General features: G+C 44.0%; 1 protein-coding gene across 9 annotated transcripts in view; it reads left to right on the top strand.

The window, feature by feature from the left end:
- fcho2 (FCH and mu domain containing endocytic adaptor 2) overlaps nt 1–23,921 on the top strand; it is a 101,002-nt gene that overhangs the window by 31,992 nt on the left and 45,089 nt on the right. For all 9 annotated transcript variants that reach the window (XM_031808838.1, XM_031808836.1, XM_031808842.1 and 6 more), the window contains exons 3-8: nt 2,932–3,006; nt 3,362–3,503; nt 4,791–4,943; nt 5,339–5,443; nt 11,560–11,658; nt 17,442–17,538. In XM_031808838.1, coding sequence (XP_031664698.1) covers nt 2,932–3,006; nt 3,362–3,503; nt 4,791–4,943; nt 5,339–5,443; nt 11,560–11,658; nt 17,442–17,538 — 671 coding nt within the window. The remainder of the gene's footprint in view (nt 1–2,931; nt 3,007–3,361; nt 3,504–4,790; nt 4,944–5,338; nt 5,444–11,559; nt 11,659–17,441; nt 17,539–23,921) is intronic.

Here is a 23,921-nt window from a genome sequence, read left to right as displayed (position 1 = left end):
CTTTTATTTCAGCTCATGAAACATGGGACAAACACTTTACATGTTGCATTTATCTTTTTGTTCAGTGTAGCTCTCTAAGGTCTGCAGTGAGTGACATGACGAGGAAAACTGCTGATGCACTACCCAATTTTGAAATTGCACCTTGTGCATTCCATCTATAATACTTTCAAGAGTAAGTTGAAAGCATGACCTGAGCTCCTTAACAAACAAAACATATATATATTTGTTTGCCTTTGTTCATGTCCCTCTAACTCTCCGCACCCCAAACTGGTTAGCATAGCTCTAGTCTAAAAAAAATAATTGTTCTAAATATTAGCTAGCTGGCTAGAATTTACAAGACTAGCAAACACGTTCCTCACACGTAGGAACACATTTCCTCCAACACTATAATGAAAAGGCGCCTCGCTCCAAAAACACGTTTTCTGGAGGCGTGTGGTCCGAGTGCTGATGACGTCGCCCAATTTATGCACTTTCGGAAGCCTGATTGCGTCTAGACTGAGGAGAAATCCACACACAATGCATCCCTGACCACCTCCTGAGGTGCTCAGCCGGACCTGAACACAATCAGACCGCAATGCGACTTTTGTGGGTCTTGACCCGTCTTTTCAATACGATATTCATATTCTGATAGCAGAAGTCACATGCAAGTGGCAAGTGTAGACACGGCCTGTGGTGTAGACGGGTAGCTTTTACTAGCCTACATCTGAGGATTAGGCCTATGGTATATCTTTACTCCTCTGTGAAACTGAAACTCATCTTGCACACTTACCTACCCATCAGAATCATTCTTCTCATGTGACTGGATCTGGGTTTTCTGAGACCGTTCCTGAGGAAGTCTCTCATATCTCAGAAACACTGCACCGTGACTCCCTCTGGTGGCCAGAAACAGACATGCACCTACAGTACTGTATTGTTTAAAGTGATCGCCTGCTGTTATCACTGTGGCCTGTTTCCCAGGCCTCTCAAACACACAACCAATATTCATCCTGCAGGGAGTTGTTAACTAGTATCTATCGATAAACTGAGTATACAAACATTAAGGACGACTTCCTAATATTGAGTTGCACCCCCCCCTTTGCCATTGCCATCAGAACAGCCTTAATTCTGCTGGCCTATGTTGACTCCAAAGCTTCATACAGTTGTCATGTTGGCTGGATATCTTTTGGGTGGTGGACCATTCTTGATACACACGCGAAATTGTTGAGTGTGAAAAAGTTAGCAGCGTTGCAGTTCTTGACACAAACCAGTGCACCTGGCACCTACTACCATTCCCCGTTCAAAGGCACTTAAATATTTTGTCTTGCCCATACAACGTTTGAATGGCACACATGCACAATCCATGTCTCAAGGCTTAAAAATCCTTCTTTAACCTGTCTCCTCCTTCATCTATGATCCCTTATTGATGTCTCCAAGTGACATCAATAAGGGATCATAGGATTCACCTGGTTAGTCTATGTCAATGAAAGAGCAGGTGTCTTTTAATGTTTTGAGCAATCAATGTTTAAGTCAAAGATAAATAGATTTCAGTGAGGTTTGGTCAGTAACTTTGAGTGTTTTAGTTTGGAGTGGAGGGGTGCAGGCAGGTCTGTGTGAGTCAAAGGCGCTGCACGGTCAATCCGACGTCTGCATTGGCCGTGCAAGAATTTATGGAGATGTGGCCTCTGCAGAAGACCGGTCATTCATACTTCTTGCACTTTGCGGAGAAGTGCAGAGCTGTTGTGAAGGAAGTTGTCAAGGAAGTGAGTTTGTGTTTATACAGGACCTCCCGCCCTCCACCTACCATCAACCAATCATGTCAATGCAGAGTTATACGGAGCCCTCCGCATTGTTACAACATTTGAGAGGCGCACGGTGATGCGGTACAGAGCTCAATTTGGCCGCTACGTGCCTCCGGTGGCTCCATCACACCATCCATACGGAGCCTCCGACCACATTTTTGGATCAAGCATAAATGAGCTTTTAGGAGGGGAGAATTGTCTTGGCCCAGAGAGTATTTACACACCTGGAGTGTGTTTATTCTCTGTAGAGTCATGTATTTTTCTGTGTGTCTTTGTGAGAGCCTTGAGTTATGGATTTGGGAACTGGGGCTATTTTATTATTGACCAACCATGGTAACCTGTCTAGAATCAATTCTATAAACCTTTGTTTGGTTGCGTTCCTGTGCATCTAGGCTAAGTTACACTAATATCTGTTAGTGAAGGTAGGTTCTGTCTTTGTGCCTGCCTGAGTACGTGTGTGCCGTGCGAATGCGTGCTTGCTCCCGCTCCCCCTGCCTGACCCTCTTCTCCTCCTGTGCTGACGTGACTGCAGTGGGAGGCTTAGTAAATGACACATGCATAATTCAGGCCTCCACTAAACCAACGTTTTAAGTTTTTACTTCTGTCACTTCCATGCAGGAGAAATGGGGGATGATGAGGGAGGAATGAAGGGGAGGGATGGGCAATTCTTTCCTTTCTGTGCTTCGATATGACACTAGATGGGAGACTGTGACGAGCAGCTCTCGCTACTAGATGAGCCACACTTAGTCAATGCAAAGCCCAAGCAATACTCAACTTTGTGCCTGCAGTCAAACATATATGTTATGTGTGTGTGTGTGTTTTTTGTGGGAGTGGAGTTGTCTTATGCTTTGACTTACATGTACAGTACTTGTAATCACTCAATTAAAACTCATTACAACTGGTAGAGGTTTTGAGGGCTTTTAATACCGTGTTGTTGGATTTATATTGGTTGAACTTATTCAGAAGAGACTGAGGATGAATCCCAAATAGCAGCCTGTTTCCTATGCAGTGGACTGCTTTTGACTAGGGGCCCATAGGGTCAAAAGTAGTGCACTATATAGGGAATCCATTTGGAACGCATACTGAGTGATGTTACTGACTTCAGTAGGTAAAAATGACGAAGGTAATGACGTGATGTGTTTTGTCCCTCTAGGGCTACCATAGAAGAGGTCTATGCCAGGTCAATGACCAAACTTGCCAAGTCAGCTGGCAACTTCTCTCAGCTTGGGTAAGACACACACACACACACACACACACATTTTGTTTTTCTATCCTCGTGAGGACCTAAAATAGATTTCCATTCAAAATCCTATTTTCCCGGACCTGTAACCCAAACCCTAAACCTAACTCCACCTTGCTCCTTACCTTAATTCTAACCCTACGGGGACGTGTGAAATGTCCTCGCAAGGGACAATTTTCCTTGTTTTTACTATCCTGGTGGGGACTTTGGGGAAGAGCGTTGAGTTTGTGTTCCCTATCAACCCTCCCTATTTAAAAGACAACAAAGTCTTCCCTGAATGCGCCACTGAACACACTCCAGTAAATAAAGTGTGTGTGCCTGCGTGCCCATGTGTGTCCTGCAGGACGTTTGCCCCGGTGTGGGATGTGTTTAAGACGTCCACAGAGAAGCTGGCCAGCTGCCACCTGGAGCTAGTGAGGAAGCTACAGGAGCTTATCAAAGATGTGCAGAAGTATGTGGACGATCAGGCCAAGGTCCACAAAAAGGTATGGCATGGAGAACTGCACACAACAACACACTAATAATATGCCATTGAGCAAATGCTTTTATCCAAAGCAACTTAGTCGTACGTGTATACATTTTGAATGTATGGTTGGCTCCGGGAATCGAACCCACTATCTTGGCATTGCAAACGCCAAAGCCATGCTCTACCAACTGAGCTACAGAGCACCACTGCTTTGTACCTTTAGGCATCAGCTAGTCTGTCCTTTTGTGTGTCTGTGTGTTTGTACTGTTTGTCCACGTAGGCTGCTGCTGGGGACAAACCTATGTTCACCCTCAAGATCAATAAAGTTGATTCCTTTCAGTCACCACTATGGGGAATGGTTTTAGTAGAGTGATTCTACAGATTCTGGAGAGAATGCGTGTGTTCTGTCTGGGATTCACTGTCCTGCCTGCAGTAGCCACACTGTGTAGCTGTTGAGCTTGATCAGTCTTCCCTCCCTGCTTGTGGATCTGACCCATCTTCCAGTTAACGTGTAATGTGTTTACCCGTTCTGAGTTCTATTTATTTCTTTATTGATTCTGTTATAGAAAATGTCCCATCCTGAATGATCTCACCCCTGATCAGCTTGCAGACATGATGTCACTACTCTAGAGGAGCCTCCTAAATTAACCATGAGGTTCTGCTTGTGATTAATCATTTCATTTCTCTAGAGAGTAACAAAGCAGGGGCTCTGTTTGATCAGTCTTTTAGCCTGCCAAAGTCTGCTGATCAGTAGTAGCTAGGCTAGTTGTTGCTGTCGTGCCAGGGCTGTGCTTTGAAGCCTGCATTTTTAGACGCCTCTCTCTCTCTCCATGCTCGATTTAGACTCGGAGCGCACAGGAGGTTGGTAGCACCTTAATTGGGGAGGACGGGCTCGTGGTAATGGCTGGAGCGGACTAGGTGGAATGGTATCAAAGGGATCAAACGCATGGTTCGATGACATTCCATTCGCTCCGTTCCAGACATTATGATGAGCCGTCCTTTCCTCGGCAGCCTCCAATGTCGGAGCGTCTTCTCATGCATGAGTCAGGAGGTCCCAGTCGAACGAACGAAAACAGGGACTGTGAATTAGTGGCGGAGATGTGTTTTGTGCTTTCAGCATGACAAAAATGTTGTCACACACAGCGCCTATCTCTCTCTCCCTCTCTTCATGCGAATGTGGTTTTAACCAATCTCTTCTATTTTAATTATCTTTGTTGCTGTTAAGGCGGTTTTAAAAAATAGGCTTTTCAAACTATACTAACGTGATTGTTTTAATGGTTGTTGTCTCCCCCCCTGCCTTGTTCAGACGAAGGAGGAGGTGGCATCCACTAATGGGGCAGTACAGACCATCCAGACAACCGGGGTGGCCTTACAGAAGTCCAAGGAGAACTACAACGCCAAAACTGTGGATCAGGAGAGACTCCGCAAGGAGGGAGCCACACAGAGAGAAGTGGACAAGGTACACTAGACTTAAGTACACTAGACCAAACTACTATAAGAGAGAGCCACACAGAGCAATGTGGACAAGGTGGGAATGTGGTAGACAACCGAAGACAATAAGTGTGCAGCTGTAGATTCCCAATACCTCCTATCACTAGCCCATTCTCTGTCTCCATTTCCATACCCAATTCTGTCATTATGTACATACGTAATAGTAAAGCCAGAAGAACTGTTTACTGCCACAATCTGTTTCTGAATCACATACTGTGGTTGGTTGTTGTGAGTAGTAGTTTGGTGTCTCTGGTCTGGCGAGATCTGTTGCTCCATAGAGCACTGTGCGACTCTAATGCTGATGGTGACACATGAGAACAGATGGCCATTTTCCTGTTGTCTGTCTCTCTCTGTTCTCTGCAGGCGGGAGTCAAGGCCAAGAAAGCCACAGAAGCCTACAAGGGCCTTGTGGAGAAATACGCCACAGCCAAGTCCGAGTTTGAACAGAAGATGGCTGAAACTGCGCAGGTGTGGGTTTGTGTGATTTGGTTATTCCGTGCACTTTCTAGTACCACAGTAGAATGTGGTTGTGTGTTTCTTGTTTTTGTGTGTGGTGTACTGTACTCTTATGTGCTTTGTGTGCATGTTCTAAGGGACTGTGTGTGTGTGTCCACCACTCAGTATTCCGTGCTGTGTGTGTTCTGCGTTCCATGCCTTTATCATCTCCAGCTTGTTTTTTCCTCCCTAACTGAATCATTGTGGAAAACTCTGATTGGAACCATCTGAAAGGCTGATTAGATCAACTCTAAATTAAAATCAGATCAACAGAATTTGGCCCTCCATATCCTCCTGCACCGCAGCGAGACACACGGCCAAACTGGTTTGAGTTAGGGGAGCGTTTCTGTTTCCCCCCCAGAGAAAACAGCAGGACAGCTCTGCTTCCTTAGATCACAGTCGACAGCTCATCTCAAATTCAACACATGTGCACATGACTTATAAACACGGCGCGGGTGCACGTGTTCTGTGACGTCTCTTGCGTGTGTGTGTGTGTGTTTTGAGTTGGTGTCTCTTATCTGTCTGTCTGACTCTCTGTCTGAGTGTAGGCTGAAGTGAATACTGGGGTTTATGCATGTGTGCTCGCCTGTGAATGTACTCTGTGTGTGGTGCGTTTTTGTGTACACACTAAATGTGGTAGTGTTTGCTCGAGCAATCATGGATGTTTGTGTGTGAAAGAATATGAGATTGCCTATATCCATGCTTGTGCACATTTTACGAGATTGTGAGCATGTGTGTGTGTGTCTGCGATGTATGTGTTTATGTGGTCAGGCACGCTCATCTTCTCCTCTTTATCCACCATGTGATTTAGGAGTTTATGATTATTTATAGTCATTCTCCTCAGTTTACCCCAAACTCTCTCCAGCCAGCACTTGATGGGAGTAAACACCAGCGTTTAGAGCCCCCCCCCCTCCCACACACACACACACACACAGACCGCTCCAAACCCAGAGACCAGAGATGAGCCCAGCTCCTTGTGGCTGGCCCACCCTGGATAATTGGCACCTTGTGCTGCAGGGGGATCTGTGTTGGTGTCCCTTCGTTTCCAGACCACCCAAATAGAGACGACACACACAAGAAGGAAGTGGCCAGGGCACAAAGAGGAAGTCTTTAGGGAAATGTATACATGTGTTTTTATCAATCCAAGAGTAATCCTTCCACACAGTGTTTTTCCTGCATTGGACACGGTGCACATGTTCTGTTGTACACACACATTGGGCTCTTTTGAATTCCTCTTTTCGTAGACCGTGACAGAGCCCAAAGTCTTGCCTGACCAGGAGAAAGTATTTGTCTTAGTTATGTAGGTTATCTATAAGCTACGCACACCAAGGCACATTGAAGCTGTTCTGGTGGCTCGTGGTGACCTAACGCCCTATTAAGACACTTTTATGTTGGTGTTTCCTTATATATATTTTTTTAACCTTTTATTTAATTAAGCAGGGAGTCATGCTGAGGTTACAGTCTCTTTTGCAGATGAGCCCTGCATCAACACATCAATAGACCACCGTTACACTATTGGCTACGTAGCCTATCTATATACACATCAATTACACAATACATGAAAAGCAAACACGGAAAAACTAAAATCAAAACACAATCATATGAAACAAACACATTATTCAGTAAAAAGCCCTCTAACATCCGCCTGAATTGCCCTAGAGGCACCAACTCCACCAACATTTGGATATCATTCCACATGAGAGGCGCAACAAAAAAACTAAAAGCAGATTTACCTAACTCGGTGGAGCTTGAATGGATTCCCAGGTTTAGCCACCCCCAATTCCGGGTCTGGTAACTTATACGTCTGAAGGTTAACAATGTAGTAAGCTATGGCAGAAGTTTATGCAAGAGTACTTTATAGACATTGAGTGTGCAACGCATCAATATATTAGCCTTCAAAGAGGGCCAGTCTGCTTTCTGATAGGTTCAGTACACATCATTGCGTTTTCGATCACCCGTCATTTTTTATTTTATTTATTTAATTTTTTATTTAAACCTTTATTTAACTAGGCAAGTCAGTTAAGAACAAATTCTTATTTTCAATGACGCCCTAGGAACAGTGGGTTAACTGCCTTGTTCAGGGGCAGAACGACAGATTTGTACCTTGTCAGCTCGGGGGTTTGAACTTGTAACCTTCTGGTTACTAGTCCAACGCTCTAACCACTAGTGCAATGCGCTATGATAAACTGTGTTAAATGGCTTCAATACAGTAGCAGCTGCATTCATATAGATGATATCGCCATAGTCAATAACCAGAATGAATGTTAAGTGAATTATTTGTTTTCTGCTATTTAAAGTAAGACAGGACCGTGTCCTAAATATAATATTTATAAGCAAGGGCATGATTAATGAGGGCACCATCCAAAGTACGTATGCACAAATCATCAAACATTTTTACGTGATTTGGAAAATAACATATACTTGGTTTTACCTACATTGAGGTAAACATCCAGGCCAATTGATGAAAGACTCTGAATAAGTAATGATTGGTCCACGGTGTCGAAGACTTTAGACAGGTCAATAAAACGGGCCGCACAGTGTTTCTTCTTATGAAACAATTAAGAACATTATTTAAAACCAAAGAAGTATCAGAAATTGTTATATGACCTGGTCTGAAACCTGACTGGTGTACAGTTGTGGCCAAAAGTTTTGAGAATGACACAAATATACATTTTCACAAAGTCTGCTGCCTCATTTTGTATGATGGCAATTTGCATATACTCCAGAATGTTATGAAGAGTGATCAGATGAATTGCAATTAATTGCAAAGTCCCTCTTTGCTATGCAAATGAACTGAATCCCCCCAAAAACATTTCCACTGCATTTCAGCCCTGCCACAAAAGGACCAGCTGGTATCATGTCAGTGATTCTCTTGTTAACACGGGTGTGAGTGTTGACGAGGACAGGGCTGGAGATCACTCTGTCATGCTGATTGAGTTTGAATAACAGACTGGAAGCTTCAAAAGGAGGGTGGTGCTTGGAATCATTGTTCTTCCTCTGTCAACCATGGTTACCTGCAAGGAAACATGTGCCGTCATCATTGCTTTGCACAAAAAGGGCTTCACAGGCAAGGATATTGATGCCAGTAAGATTGCACCTAAATCCAAAATGTATTGGATCATCAAGAACTTCAAGGAGAGCGGTTCAAATGTTGTGAAGAAGGCTTCAGGGCGGCCAAGATAGTCCAGCAAGCACCAGGACCGTCTCCTAGATTTTGATTTAGCTGCGGGATTGGTGCACAACCAGTACAGAGCTTGCTCATGAATGGCAGCAGGCAGGTGTGAGTGCATCTGAACACACAGTGAGGCAAAGAATTTTGTAGGATGGCCTGGTGTCAAGAAGGGCAGCAAAGAAGCCACTTCTCTCCAGGAAAAACATCAGGGACAGACTGATATTCTGCAAAAGGTACAGGGATTGGACTGTTGGGGACTGGGGTAAAGTCATTTTCTCTGATGAATCCCCTTTACAATTGTTTAGGGCATCCGGAAAAAAGCTTGTCCTGTGTCATTCCAACAGTAAAGCATCCTGAGACCATTCGTGTTTGGGGTTGCTTCTCAGCCAAGGGCGTGGGCTCACTCACAATTTGCCTATGAACACAGCCACGAATAAAGAATGGTACCAACACATCCTCCGAGAGCAACTTCTCCCAACCATCCAGGAACAGTTTGGTGACGAACAATGCCTTTTCCAGCATGATGGAGCACCTTGCCATAAGCCATAAGGCAAGTGATAACTAAGTGGCTCGGGGAACAAAACATTGATATTTTGGGTCCATGGCCGGGAAACTCCCCAGACCTTAATCCCATTGAGAACTTGTGGTCAATCCTCAAGAGGCAGGTGGCCAAACAAAACCCCACAAATTCTGACAAACTTCAAGCATTGATTATGAAAAGTCAGGATGTGGCCCAGAAGTTAATTGACAGCATGCCAGGGCAGATTGCAGAGGTCTTGAAAAAGAAGGTATTGCAAATACACAGCAAATATTGACTCTTTGCATCAACTTCATGTAAATCACCACATTCTTTTCGGCAGACTCAATAGCCTTGGTTCCTCAAATTATTGCCTCACCTGGTTCACCAACTCCTTCTCTGATAGAGTTCAGTGTGTCAAATCGGAGGGCCTGTTCGCAGACCTCTGGCAGTGTCTATATGGGGGTGCCACAGTGTTCAATTCTCGCGCCGACTCTCTTCTCTGTATACATCAATGATGTAGCTCTTGCTGCTGGTGATTCTCTGATCCACCTCTACGCAGACGACACCATTCTGTATACTTCTGGCTCTTCTTTGGACACTGGGTTAACTAACCTCCAGACGAGCTTAACTAACTCTCCTTCTGTAGCCTCCATCTGCTCTTAAATGCATGCTCTACAGCTGATCACTGCCCGCACCTGCCCGCCCGTCCAGCAGCACTACTCTGGACGGTTCTGATTTAGAGTATGTGGATAACTACAAATACCTAGGTGTCTGGTTAGACTGTAAACTCTCCTTCCAGACTCACATTTAGCATCTCCAATCCAAAATTAAATCTCGAATTGGCTTCTTATTTCCCAACAAAGCATCCACTCATGCTGCCAAACATACCCTTGTAAAACTGACCATCCTACCGATCCTCGACTTCGGCGATGTCATTTATAAAATAGCCTCCAACACTCTACTCAACAAATTGGATGCAGTCTATCACAGTGCCATCCGTTTTGTCACCAAAGCCCCATATATTCCCCACCACTGCAACCTGTATGCTCTCGTTGGCTGGCCATCGCTTCATACTCGTCGCCAAACCCACTGGCTCTATGTCATCTACAAGTCTCTGCTAGATAAAGCCCCACCTTATCTCAGCTCACTGGTCACCATAGCAGCACCCACCCGTAGCACGCACTCCAGCAGGTATATCTCACTTGTCACCCCCAAAGCCAATTCCTCCTTTGGCCGCCTCTCCTTCCAGTTCTCTGCTGCCAATGACTGGAACGAACTGCAAAAATCACTGAGGCTGGAGAGACTTTTCAACCTCACTAGCTTTAAGCACCAGCAGTCAGAGCAGCTCACAGATCACTGCACCTGTACATAGCCCATCTGTAAACAGCCCATCCAACTACCTCATCCCCATAATGTATTTATTTATTTTATTTATTTATCTTTCTCCTTTGCACCCCATTATTTCTACTTTCACATTCATCTTCTGCACATCTACCATTCCAGTGTTTAATTGCTATATTGTAATTACTTCGCCACCATGGCCTATTTATTGCCTACCTCCCTTATCTTACCTCATTTGCACTCACTGTATTTAGGCTTATCTTTTTTTTTCTACTGTATTATTGACTGTATATTTGTTTGTTCCATGTGTAACTCTGTTGTTGTATGTGTCGAACTGCTGTGGTTTATCTTGGCCAGGTCGCAGTTGTAAATGAGAACTTGTTCTCAACTAGCCTACCTGGTTAAATAAAGGTATAATAAAATAAATACAAATTGTCAATACAAGCCTTTGACACTTATGAAATGCTTGTAATTATACTTCAGTAAACCATAGTAACATCTGACAAAAATATCTAAAGACACTGAAGCAGCAAACTGTGGAAATTAATAGATATTTGCAGACCCAAGGGATGGTACCAGAAATAATTGTAAGGTTAAAGATTCTGCAGAGGAGCAGAAAGCTGAAGCAAGAAAGGATCAAGCGGATTTTTTTTTACATCCATCTTTCACAAGGCATCTAGCACGTCATTAGTAGAAAGTTGTTGAAATTAAAACAAAGATTCTCTAGAGGGGCAGGCAGTCAACTGGACCTGTAGCTTAAAGGAAAATCTTTTGGCATTTGTTTTATTAGTCCCATTGTTGATATATTTTGCATGTCAGCAATCAGGTTTTCAAGATACTCTGTGTAACTTTCAGAATACAAGAATACAGCAGGTATGATGCAAAATGCAAAACATACTTTTTTTAAAGTTTCCTGTTCAGGTCAAACGTCATGGAAAACTCAGGATCCTAACTCTTCTACTGGCATATTTGTTTTCCTCTAGTTTAGTGACTCCTAACTGTAAGTGGATGATTTGCTGCATATTTACTCCTTTGTGTTTTCTTTCTGTGTTCCAGAAATTTCAGAACATCGAGGAGAGCCACATCGTTCACATGAAGGATATCATTCAGTCGTACGCACAATCTGTTGACGAGACACACGTTCAGATTGGAGAGGTGAATCAACACACACACATACGTACATTCACACACACACACACATTCCTGTGGGTGGGGTCCTGTCCCCTTGCTCAGTGGGTTCACTGTGCGTCAGATGAATTAGTGTAGTCTTTGATCACTCTAATCGTTTAACTGAGAACCAGGAAGCCTTCCATTCAGTGGTTTATACCAACCAATTAAAAACTGATCAAAACTCCCTCTCAACCAATCTAAAACACCTTCAACATGCAACCAGAGGCACGGCATGCCAACTGTACTAGGCATCGCACTCTGATCTTAAGAAGTGTTTACAAAACTGTGTTTTGCTGTACATATAGTACTGAATCAGTGATAATTACAATGTTGATCATTCCAATTACAACATAATATCATTAAAAACATTTTCTCAAATGTTTATCTTCTGTGATAGATATTCTTAAAGAAATTCTAGAGATTTTACTACTTGACGGAATAGACAACTCAAAAGAAACTCCGCTCCACTGTGTATGTACTGTGCAATGGCTGTTGCTGCTGCAGTCCCAGTAGTGTCCACAGGGGGAGCCACAGCCCCACTCTCTGCCCTAAAGCTCCAGTCTTACCATGCATTTGAACAGGAGAAGGACAATGTTGTTAGCTTGGCTAGGCTGGGCTGGGCTTAATTAAAATAGAGCCTAAAGGTGGGTGAGTGCTGTCCCAAACAGCTGGGAAATGACGCGCAGGCAGCCCAAGTAATTGTGATTCCGTGATGAATACCCTTTAAACCAGGTTGGAGGGGAGAGGTGGGATCGGAGCGAGCGAGGGAGGGAGGGAGGGAGAATGTGGCCACTAATCGTGCAAGATACTGCTTCATCAGTTAGACCACAGGCACTCAAACTCGGCCCAGATATGCAAACACGCACGCACACGGTATACTTACTTGACCAGCACTATAGACAAACAAATACACACACTGTCAATATACTGTACACACGCACAGGGGTGTCTTGCTCCCATTATTTTAGAGGGGGCACAAAGTGTGTGAGGATGGAATCTGCAATCTAGAACCATAATATTTTATGCCATGTAAAACATTTTTATTTTTTTTTTGCATAAATGATCTTTACCTGTTAAATTGTCATTTCAATGAGGGTGTCATTCTGACTGTTGTAAAATCACACATCTCAATATACTGCATTAACATGCCTATGATATTACATACAAATGACAACATGGTACATGGGATCATAACATACATGATCAATACAGGCACATATCATGGTATCATAATATCATGATCATTTGTAGATTCATTATCATAAGGTGCCTGATTTACTTGTGAACCAAGTATTTTTTCCCCGTATCTAAGCATACCTCTTGAGCTGTTTGTATCCTCCTGACTGGTGCTTTTTTTTTTTTTAAAGAAACCTAATTTGCTTCTCTGCTAAAATCTGGGTAAAATATTGAAAGGAATGTGAGTCTTATTACATTTATAATAGCTTGCTTTTCTAAAGTGTAGCCACATTTCCAGCAGGCATGCCAGCTAAGAGAGCAGCTTGTCTAACTATGATTGATAGCCAGAAATGGCTTGGTAGGCAGTTATGAGGTTGGGAGAATCCCATTCTAGCTGGCCAGCTGAAGCCAACTTCATAAGATTGCTAGGTGGCTGTTATTACAGAGAAACAACAAAACATTTTTGTTTGATTTATTCATCAAGAAGGAATCAATAGGCTGCATAGCTTAATCAAATTCATTGACAAACAGAGTCCTGCCCATCACCGGCAGCTAAAATCAAATGCACCATTGTGCACTATGGAAGGAACCATGGACTATCATCACCAAATCATCACTAAATAATGATGATTAAAACGTGGGCTTAAAAATGAAGTTTAGTAATCTATGCAACGTTTTAAAACAGGGAAAATCGGATGTGCCCTTGTGCCCCATGTAGGCATGACGCCTCTGCACACGCAAATGGACATTACACTGTACACGCCCATGGTCAAGTAAACACACTCTTAAACAATCCATATTTTCCAAACACATCAACACACTTAAATAATTAATACGGTCTAGTGACTCAAACAAACACACACACACATTAACTGGCCAGGTAACCACAATGTGTACCGACATGCACACAGACCCAGTTTGGCTGTTTGGCACACTGGCTAGCCTGGCGTTAAGTGTAGTTTCATGTTAACCTGGGGCTGGGGTCTAAACAGTGGCGTGGCATTCTGCATGTCTCAGCCATTTTCTAGTTATACTACCCCTCTCCTCTCTGGACATGAATAGAAACCACTAAAGACCACAGCATGGGAAAAGAGGAGGGAAGAGGGGAGGATGTAAAGAGACTGCATGGAAGTAAAGAGGGGATATGAGGCCACACGGTACCATGCGGTTTAAGAGGAGAATGAGGTCCTCTGTAGCTCAGTTGGTAGAGCATGGAGCCTGCAAAGCCAAGATATTGTGTTCGATTCCTGTGAACACCCATATGTCGTTTTTTGGCATGTACTATTATTTATGTATTTATATATATATTAGAATGTGGACAATTTAACTAAAAGTCATATGGTACTACTTCATTACTACTGCGTGTTTATTCTGGTTGATATTTTTACAACGATATGCCTCCTTGCTGTGCAGAGAGTCACAGGAGGGCAAGTGTGTGTGTAGTCTTTGTGTTTGTTGTGCGTGCAATGTTTGTATTTGTAAGCGAGCATTTGTGTGTGAGGGAAGTGCCCTTGAGTGCGAATGTGTGTTTTTTTTTGTGCATGTGTGAAAAATCACTACCGGTAGAGAGGGGTTTGAGGGGGGGTTGTGTGTGTGTGTGAGACGCAGGTGATGAGATTACAGTGCATTTCCTCACGGCAGCAGTGAGCAGCTGGGCTAGAGCACCTGACATATCGCGTGTGCTGGAGTGAGCATTCGACCTCGCCAAGGCCCCCCCCCCCACCCCCCGTGAGGGTGCAGGGGGCTAATGCACTCCGCCTTGCCGGAGGGGCTCAGGAGGGGGGAGGGGGAGACGTGTATGTATGGTCATGATAGTGGATGGAGGTACTCTGTTGTGCTTACAGTATCACGCACATCTGAATCGTTTGGCAAGATGGCACAGTCAGTCAGTCCCTGTTCGTCATCTGTCTGGTCCTTTTACCCTTCCCCGATACAGTCTCACACAGACACACACACACACACACACACACAAACCACTGACATCCACACACAAACGGCGCACACACACTGACACACACGCCACTGACATCCTAAACAAATAAACAAACACCATCCTTCCTGTGATAGCACCCAGAGGGCATCAGGAAACCGCTCTGTCAACAACAAACCTACCGACACAAAACCATACCGAAATGTATTATGTAAGCCAGTCTCCACAGGCCATTGAGACACATTGTACAGAGATTTGTATATGTTTTTTAAATAACAGAGCAAAGCAAACACTGGGTAGTACAGTGTTTTAGAGGGAGTATACAGTGAAAAGCACAGAGCCATATTGAATGTGTCACTCCTTCTGAGCATTCTAAAATCAGAGACACCCAGAGAGCAGTCCCCAAGGACACGAGCTGTCACTCACAACGCAAACCATCACACACCACACAGCAAATACACACACATTCTCCCTCCTTTCTCTCTGTCTCACACATGACTATCACACACACACACACACAGATACAGGCACACCCACTCTCTGTCACACACCCACTGCCCCATTTCATTATTGCACAAGCACCTCCCATGTTACTACCACAGAGTGAGCCCTCAATGGACTCAATCAACACCCATTCAAGTGTGTCGTATTCCAAGTTTCTGCCTCTCTGCCTTCATTTCTTCAAGTTATTTTTTTGTTTATTCATATAATGCTAACTGTATTGATGCCATACCGTGGTCAAATACATGTGAAAATACTTGAGCTGAGCTTTATTTAGTTTGCCCTGTACAATGTAACCAATGGAATAGTCCCAAAAGTGCAAACTCCAAGATAAAGATTCCATGAGTCTTATCAGAAGCTAGCAGATGCATTACTTACCAACAACAGCTGCAAATTCCAATAAAACAACATTTTTGAAGTTCACTTTCCTTACTTTGTCTAACAACACTATGATGAATCTAACACTTAAGTTGTGTGGGTCAATGCAGCATTTATTTAGTTTCATGGCACAAACGTTTGTTAGCATTCTTACACTGGCTTTATCCAGAGGGAGCAGGCCTGTTCAGGGCGGTTGCCGAGCAACACGTGCCTTGGAGGGAGAAAACGTTCTGCGTAGGGCAACAAATTCCCATGATTTGTGCATCTGTTCGAACCGAACAGCTAGGTTGACAGCTAAAATTGCTTTGAAAAAAACGATGATTTCAGCTAATAAGGAGAAGTATCTCACAAAATGGCATTCACTAACCATAAACTATTTATAAACTCAGCCAAAAAGAAACGTCCTCTCACTGTCAACTGCGTTTATTTTCTGCAGACTTAACGTGTAAATATTTGTATGAACATAAGATTCAACAACTGATACATTAAACTGAACAAGTTCCACAGACATGTGACTAACAGAAATGGAATAATGTGTCCCTGATGTTACCCCACTCTTCCACCAAGGCACCTGCAAGTTCCCGGACATTTCGGGGGGAATGGCCTTAGCCCTCACCCTCCGATCCAACATGTCCCAGACGTGCTCAATAGGATTGAGATCTGGGCTCTTCACTGGCCATGGCAGAACAATGACATTCCTGTCTTGCGGGAAATCACACACAGAACGAGCAGTATGGCTGGTGACATTGTCATGCTGGAGGATCATGTCAGGATGAGCCTGCAGGAAGGTTACCACATGAGGAAGGAGAATGTCTTCCCTGTAATGCACAGTGTTGAGATTGCCTGCAATGACAACAAGCTTAGTCCGATGATGCTGTGACACACCGCCCCAGACCATGACGGACCCTCCACCTCCGAATCGATCCCTCTCCGGAGTACAGGCCTCGGTGTAATGCTCATTCCTAAACGCAAATCTGACCATCACCCTTGGTGGGACAGAACCGCGACTCGTCAGTGAAGAGCACTTTTTGTCAGTCCTGTCTGGTCCAGTGATGGTGGGTTTGTGCTCATAGGCGACGTTGTTGCCTGTGATGTCTGGCGAGGACCTGCCTTACAATAGGCCTACAAGACCTCAGTCCAGCCTCTCTCAGCCTATTGCGGACAGTCTGAGCACTGATGGAGGGATTGTGCATTCCTGGTGTAACTCGGGCAGTTGTTGTTGCCATCTTGTACCTGTCCCGCAGGTGTGATGTTCGGATGTACCGATCCTGTGCAGGTGTTGTTACACGTGGTCTGCCACTGCGAGGACGATCAGCTGTCCACCCTGTCTCCCTGTAGCGCTGTCTTAGGCGTCTCACAGTATGAACATTGCAATTTATTGCCCTGGCCACATCTGCAGTCCTAAGGCACGTTCACGCAGATGACCCTGGGCATCTTGCTTTTTATGTTTTTCAGAGTCAGTAGAAAGTGTCCTAAGTTTAGTGTCCTAAGTTTTCATAACTGTGACCTTAATTGCCTACCGTCTGTAAGCTGTTAATGTCTTAACGACCGTTCCACAGGTGCATGTTCATTAATTGTTTATGGTTCATTGAACAAGCAAATGGTGTTTAAACCCTTTACAGTGAAGGTATTTGGATTTTTACTAATTATCTTTGAAAGACAGGGCCTTTTTTTTTTGCTGAGTTTATATAATATACATTTTGAGACAAAATTCTAACTTACTCAATCTTTAAACGAAACACACCTCTTGACCCGATGTGTTTGTTGCGTTCTCCCTCTGCAGGTCCATACAGAGTTTTTGGGGAACATGGAGAACACCTCTGTGGAGAGCTTGATACTGAAACTGGCTGAAAGTAAAGGAACGGGCAAAGAGAGACCAGGTAAGATGCCCTACACGCACATACACCTGCCATGATAGGAAAAACACGTATGCAGATGTATTACGCACATGTTTTTATTAAATGCTTTTATTTCACCTTTATTTAACCAGGTAGGCTAGTTGAGAACACCTTTATTTAACCATGTAGGCTAGTTGAGAACACCTTTATTTAACCAGGTAGGCTAGTTGAGAACACCTTTATTTAACCATGTAGGCTAGTTGAGAACACCTTTATTTAACCAGGTAGGCTAGTTGAGAACACCTTTATTTAACCATGTAGGCTAGTTGAGAACACCTTTATTTAACCATGTAGGCTAGTTGAGAACACCTTTATTTAACCAGGTAGGCTAGTTGAGAACACCTTTATTTAACCATGTAGACTAGTTGAGAACACCTTTATTTAACCAGGTAGGCTAGTTGAGAACACCTTTATTTAACCAGGTAGGCTAGTTGAGAACACCTTTATTTAACCAGGTAGGCTAGTTGAGAACACCTTTATTTAGCCAGGTAGGCTACTTGAGAACAAGTTCTCATTTGCAACTGCGACCTGGCCAAGATAAAGCATAGAAGTGTGAACAGACAACACAGAGTTACACATGGAGTAAACAATTAACAAGTCAATAACACTGTAGAAAAAAGGGAGTCTATATACATTGTGTGCAAAAGGCATGAGGAGGTAGGCGAATAATTACAATTTTGCAGATTAACACTGGAGTGATAAATTATCAGATGGTCATGTACAGGTAGAGATATTGGTGTGCAAAAGAACAGAAAAGTAAATAAATAAAAACAGTATGGGGATGAGGTAGGTAAAAATGGGTGGTGCTATTTACTGATAGGCTATGTACAGCTGCAGCAATCGGTTAGCTGCTCAGATAGCAGATGTTTGAAGTTGGTGAGGGAGATAAAAGTCTCCAACTTCAGTGATTTTTGCAATTCGTTCCAGTCACAGGCAGCAGAGAACATGTTATTGTGTATGACTGGTGAAGCACTTCAGTGGTTAGGGGCAATTTTATATAATTTGTCTACTCCTTCAGTATGCCTGAATCTGACTGTGGATCAGTGGTTAGTTAGTTACTTACTCCTTCAATGTGGCTGAATCTGACCCTGTATCAGTGTCCGTTTATTAGAGGCCAATTCCTTGAAAGTAAGTTTCTGATCTTTAAGATTTATAGGGGCCTATGATAGGGAGTTAGCCAATGAGAGAGCAGTAATGAGAGGTTGTAAAAGGCCATCTGACTCAATATATGTAATCTGCTGTAAAGGTAGGTAGGTGATATTCCACTTAGCATGTGACACCATGCAAGCTGGGACAGTGGTCGGAGCGTTTACACACATGATGACTTGGATATATACTGTGTCGATGTGCAGGGGTGCGAAGTAATTGAGGTAGCTTTGTACATATAGGTGGGTGAAGTCACTAGGCAACAGGATAGATAATAACAGCAACATATATGATGAGCCAAAGGAGTGAATGCAGATATTCCGGGTAGCTATTTGGTTAACTATTTAGCAGTCTTATGGCATGGGGGTAGAAACTGTTTAGGGTCCAGTGGATATTGACATCAATGTCGCTTGCCATGCGGTAGCAGAGAGAACAGTCTATAACTTGGTTGGCTGGAGTCTTTCACCATTTTCAGGGCCTTCCTTCCTTTTAGGGCCTTCCAATTTTTAGGGCCGTACGCACTATGTGGGGCCTTGCGGTCGGATGCAGCCAAGCGGTGATGCAGTCAGTAAAGATTCTCTCAATGGTGCAGCTGTATAACGTTTTGAGGATCTGAAGGCCCATGCTAAATCTTTTCAGCCTCCTGAGGGGGAAGAGGCGTTTTCGTGCCTTCACGACTGTGTTGGTGTGTGTGGACCATGTTAATTCCTTAGTGATGTGGACACCGAGGAACTTGAAGCACTACAGCCCCAACGATATGGATGTGGGGCGTGCACGGCCCTCGGTTTCCTGAAGTCCTTGATCAGCTCCTTTGTCTTGCTGACATTGAGGGAGAGGTTGTTGTGGGCCTTCAAATTGACTGACCACCTCTCTACAGGCTGTCTCATCATCGTTGGTGATAAGGCCTACCACCGTTGTGTTGTCAGCAAACTTAATGATGGTGTGTTACGTTTCCCAGCAAGAAAACCAAGTACTGTTGCTCAAACAAAAGAGGGTACTAACAAACATTCACTGACAACTACCAAAACGAAACAGGTGGGGTTTTAGGAGGGGTTATAAAAGACACTCTTGGGTGTGTCCACTGAAAGTTGCATAGCAGCAACAACAACTGGGACCTAACCCCCCCCCATGAGCACCCACTAAATGAGTAAAGGCAAACCAAAATGCAAACCAACACCAAACTTAAAGACAGGAAGCAAAACAAAATAAGAAAAAAGGTTTATCTAGAAATATAAAAAAATAGGGAGAGCCAACTAAAGGTGTTAGTTAACCCTCCGCATCTCTCAAAACAATTGGAGCACTGGGCCAGCCACTCTTAAATAGCACCTGGGCTCGCACAGGTGAAACACCTTCCCACAAATGAGATGGCAAACAGCACAGGTGTAACATACAGTATACTGACTAACGAGGTGACACCAATAGATCCGCCCTACGTGCTAACAAACTATACGTGCTAAAGTCCAACTTCAAAACATGAATGGAAAAACCAAAGCTTGTAACAGTGTTGGAGCCGTGGCCCGTCAGGAAGTCCAGAATCCAGTTGCAGAGGGAGGTGTTCAGTCCTAGGGTCCTGAGCTTAGTGATGAGCTTGGAGGGCACTATGGTGTTGAACGCTGTGCTGTAGTCAATGAACAGCATTCTCATATAAGTGTTTCTCTTGTCCGGGTGGGAGAGGGAAGTGTGGAGTGCAATAGAGATTGCGTCATCTGTTGATCTGTTGGGGAGGTATGCAAATTGGAGTGGGTCTAGTGTATCTGGGATGATTGTATTGATGTGAGACATGACAGGCTTTCAAAGCATTTCATGGCTACAGATGCGAGTGCTACGGAGTGGTAGTCATTTAGGCAGGTTACCTTGACGTTCTTGAGCACAAGGACTATGGTGGTCTGCTTGAAACATGTAGGTGTTACTCTGGTGGTCAGGGAGAGGTAAAAAAAATGTCAGTGAAGACACTTGCCAGCTGGTCAGCGCATGCTCTGAGTGCACATCCTGGTAATCCATCTGGCTCTGTGGCCTTGTGAACGTTAACCTGTTTACTCACATTGGCTGCGGAGAGCAAGAACACAGTAGTCTGGAACAGCTGGTGCTCTTATGCATGGTTCAGTGTTGCTTGCCTCGAAGCAAGCATGTAAGGCATTTAGCTCGTCTGGTAGGCTTTTGTCACTGGGCAGCTTGCGGCTGCGTTTCCCTTTGTAATCCGTGATAGTCTGCAAGCCCTGCCACATTTGACGAGCATCAGAGCCGGATTAGATCTTAGTACTGTATTGACGCTTTGCCTGTTTGGCTCGTCTGAGGTCGTAGCTGGATTTCTTATAAGCGTCCGGATTAGTGTCCCACTCCTTGAAAGCGGCAGCTCTAGCCTTTAGCTCAGTGTCGATGTTGCCTGTAATTCATGGCTTCTGGTTGGGATATGTCCATACGGTCACTATGGGGACATCGTCGTCGATACACTTATTAATGATGCCGGTGACTGATGTGGTAAAACACCTCAATGTTATCGGATGTATCCTGGAACATATTCCAGTCTGTGCTAGCGAAGTGGTCCAGTAACTTAGCATCCACTTCATCCGACCACTTCGGTATTGAGCGCATCACTGGTACTTTTCTGTTTTGCTTATAAAGAAGAATCCAAAGGATGAGTTATGGTAAGATTTGCGAAAGGGAGGGTGAGGGTGAGCTTTATGCATTTCTGTGTGTAGAGTAAAGGTGATCAAGAGTTTTGTTGCACAGGTGACATGCTAGTAAAAATGAGAACTGAGTCCTGTTTCCCTGCATTAAAGTCACTGGACACATGAAGCGCCACCTCTGGATGTGCATTTTCTTGTTTGCTTACGGCCCTATAAAGCTTGTTGTGTGCAGTATTAGTGCCACCATCGGTTTGTGGTGGTAAATAGACAGTTACGAAAAGCAAATAGTATGGTCTGCATCTTATCATGAAGTATTCTAACCTGTGCGATCAAAGACTCTAGACTCCCTTAATATTAGAGATCGCACAACAGCTGTTGTTAAGAGCACCCCCCCCCCCTCTTTCTTACCTAAGGCAGCCGTCCAGTCTAGATGATTTATGGATAAGGAAAAGCGAGATGTATATTATCCATGTCCTTCATCCGATACTCATTCATACTTCAGGTCCTGTTGATAGGATAGTCTCGAGCGGAGCTCTTCCAGTTTGTTCTTTAGTGATTGTAAATTTGCCAATAGAATGAAGGGTGGAGGCGGTTTATTTGTTCGCCAACATAGTCTTGTCAGGATGCCGGCTCGTTTGCCTCTGGCGCCGTTGCTTTCTCTTTCGAGTGCCGGGGATTAGTGCCTGGTCCGGAGAAAGCAGAACATCCAGAGCTGCTGACTCATTGAAGTAGAAATTGTCATCCAAATCGAGGTTAGTGATCGCTGTTCTGCGGTTCAGAAGCTATTTTCGGTCATCGGAAATTATGACGGAGATATACACACATACACACACACACACACATTGCTGTGTTGAGGCTTAAGACTGAACTAAGCAGCCAGAACCAAGCTCTTCTGGAGGTCAGGAGCTCAACATTGGCTCTTGTGTAAACTACGACATGCTACAGTAATCAAGGGAAATCTCTCCAAATGGGGTAACTCCTTCTCCCTCTCTCTTGCTCGGTTGGTCTTGCACTCTCTCGCACTCTCGTCTGTGTAAAACCTTGCGTGTCAGGAGTTTATTAGATCCTAATCTTAAAGCCAATCATGGTAGGCCTAAAGAAAGTGGGTTGATTATCACATCCAGTGCCTTCGGGAAGTATTCAGACCCCATGACTTTTTCCACATTTTGTTACGTTACAGCCTTATTCTAAAATTGATTAAATAGATACAAATCCTTAGCAATCTACACACAATACCCCATAATGACAAAGCGAAAAACAGGATTTTAGAAGTTTTTGCCTCAGGCAAAATGAGGCATAAAAATACTGTATTTACATACGTATTCAGACCCTTTGCTATGAGACTTTAAATTATTGACCTCAGGTGCATCCTGTTTCCATTGATCATCGTTGAGATGTTTCTACAACTTGATCGGAGTCCACCTGTGGTAAATTCAATTGATTGGACATTTGGAAAGGCACACACCTGTCTATATAAGGTCAGAGCAAAAAACAAACCTGGCCTCTGTCATTATTACATGGAAGACGTTTGGAACGACCCAGATAGAACATCTCTATAGAGACCTTAAAATAGCTGTGCAGCAACGCTCACCATCCAACCTGACAGAGCTTGAGAGGATCTGCAGAGAAGAATGGGAGAAACTCCCCAAATACAGGTGTGCCAAGCTTGTAGCGTCATACCCAAGAAGACTCGAGCCTGTAATCGCTGCCAAAGGTGCTTCAGCAAAGTACTGAGTAAAAGGGTCTGAATACTTATTTAAATGTGATATTTCAGTTTTTCTTTTGAATAAATTAGCAAACATTTCTGAATCTGTTTTTGGTTTGTCATTATGGGGTATTGTATGTGTATATTGATGAGGAGGGAAACTAATTAAACAATTTTAGAATAAGGCTGTAACCTAACAAAATTTGGAAAAAGTCAAGTTTCCTGAATACTTTCCCCAAGGCACTGTAAATATGGCAAGGATAATGGGGCATTATTCACATCTTTACCTTACACACCCTTCTCTCATCTCCATATTCATGAATAGCTTATGTCATCCTTTTGACTCCTGGTGAAGGAGTTATCTATGGTTACAGCCGATGTTGTGTTATGCATTGTGGCTTTCCCAGGGGCTTGCGCCACATCCTATCAGGTAGCCGACACAATGGGCCCAACTTGGGGTGTGTTTGTGTGTATACAAATGGTGACCCTTGACCTCTGTGTCCAGACGTGGCGTCCGGACAGCAGCGGCCTTCATTTTGTTTTGACAGCAGAATTAATTGAGGGCTGAAAACAGTTGTAAAATTCCTCCCCTTATCAAGCTGTTCATTAGAGATCACACCGTGGCCTAGGCCGTGTCAGAAAAATAACCTGCCTGTCCCTTGATGAAATAGCTGAACGGATGGCTGGTCCAGTGCCTTTTAGAGAGAGGGAGCTTGAATAAACTTTCTACTGCGGAAACAATCCTAAAGTGACACGCTGCGAGGGTGGGTGGGGGGGGGGTTCGCAGTGTTCACCGATATCCAGCTGAGCTGTCAACTGGCTGCTAGCCAGACACGCAACCCCTCCGCCCCTCTCCCTCTCTCCCCGCTCCGCTCCGAGCACCATAT

This window comes from Oncorhynchus kisutch, linkage group LG29, assembly GCF_002021735.2.
Source record: "Oncorhynchus kisutch isolate 150728-3 linkage group LG29, Okis_V2, whole genome shotgun sequence".
Classification (NCBI taxonomy): Eukaryota; Metazoa; Chordata; class Actinopteri; order Salmoniformes; family Salmonidae; genus Oncorhynchus; species Oncorhynchus kisutch.
The sequence above is the reverse complement of the archived record's forward strand: the minus strand, read 5'-3'. Positions and strand labels throughout refer to the sequence as shown.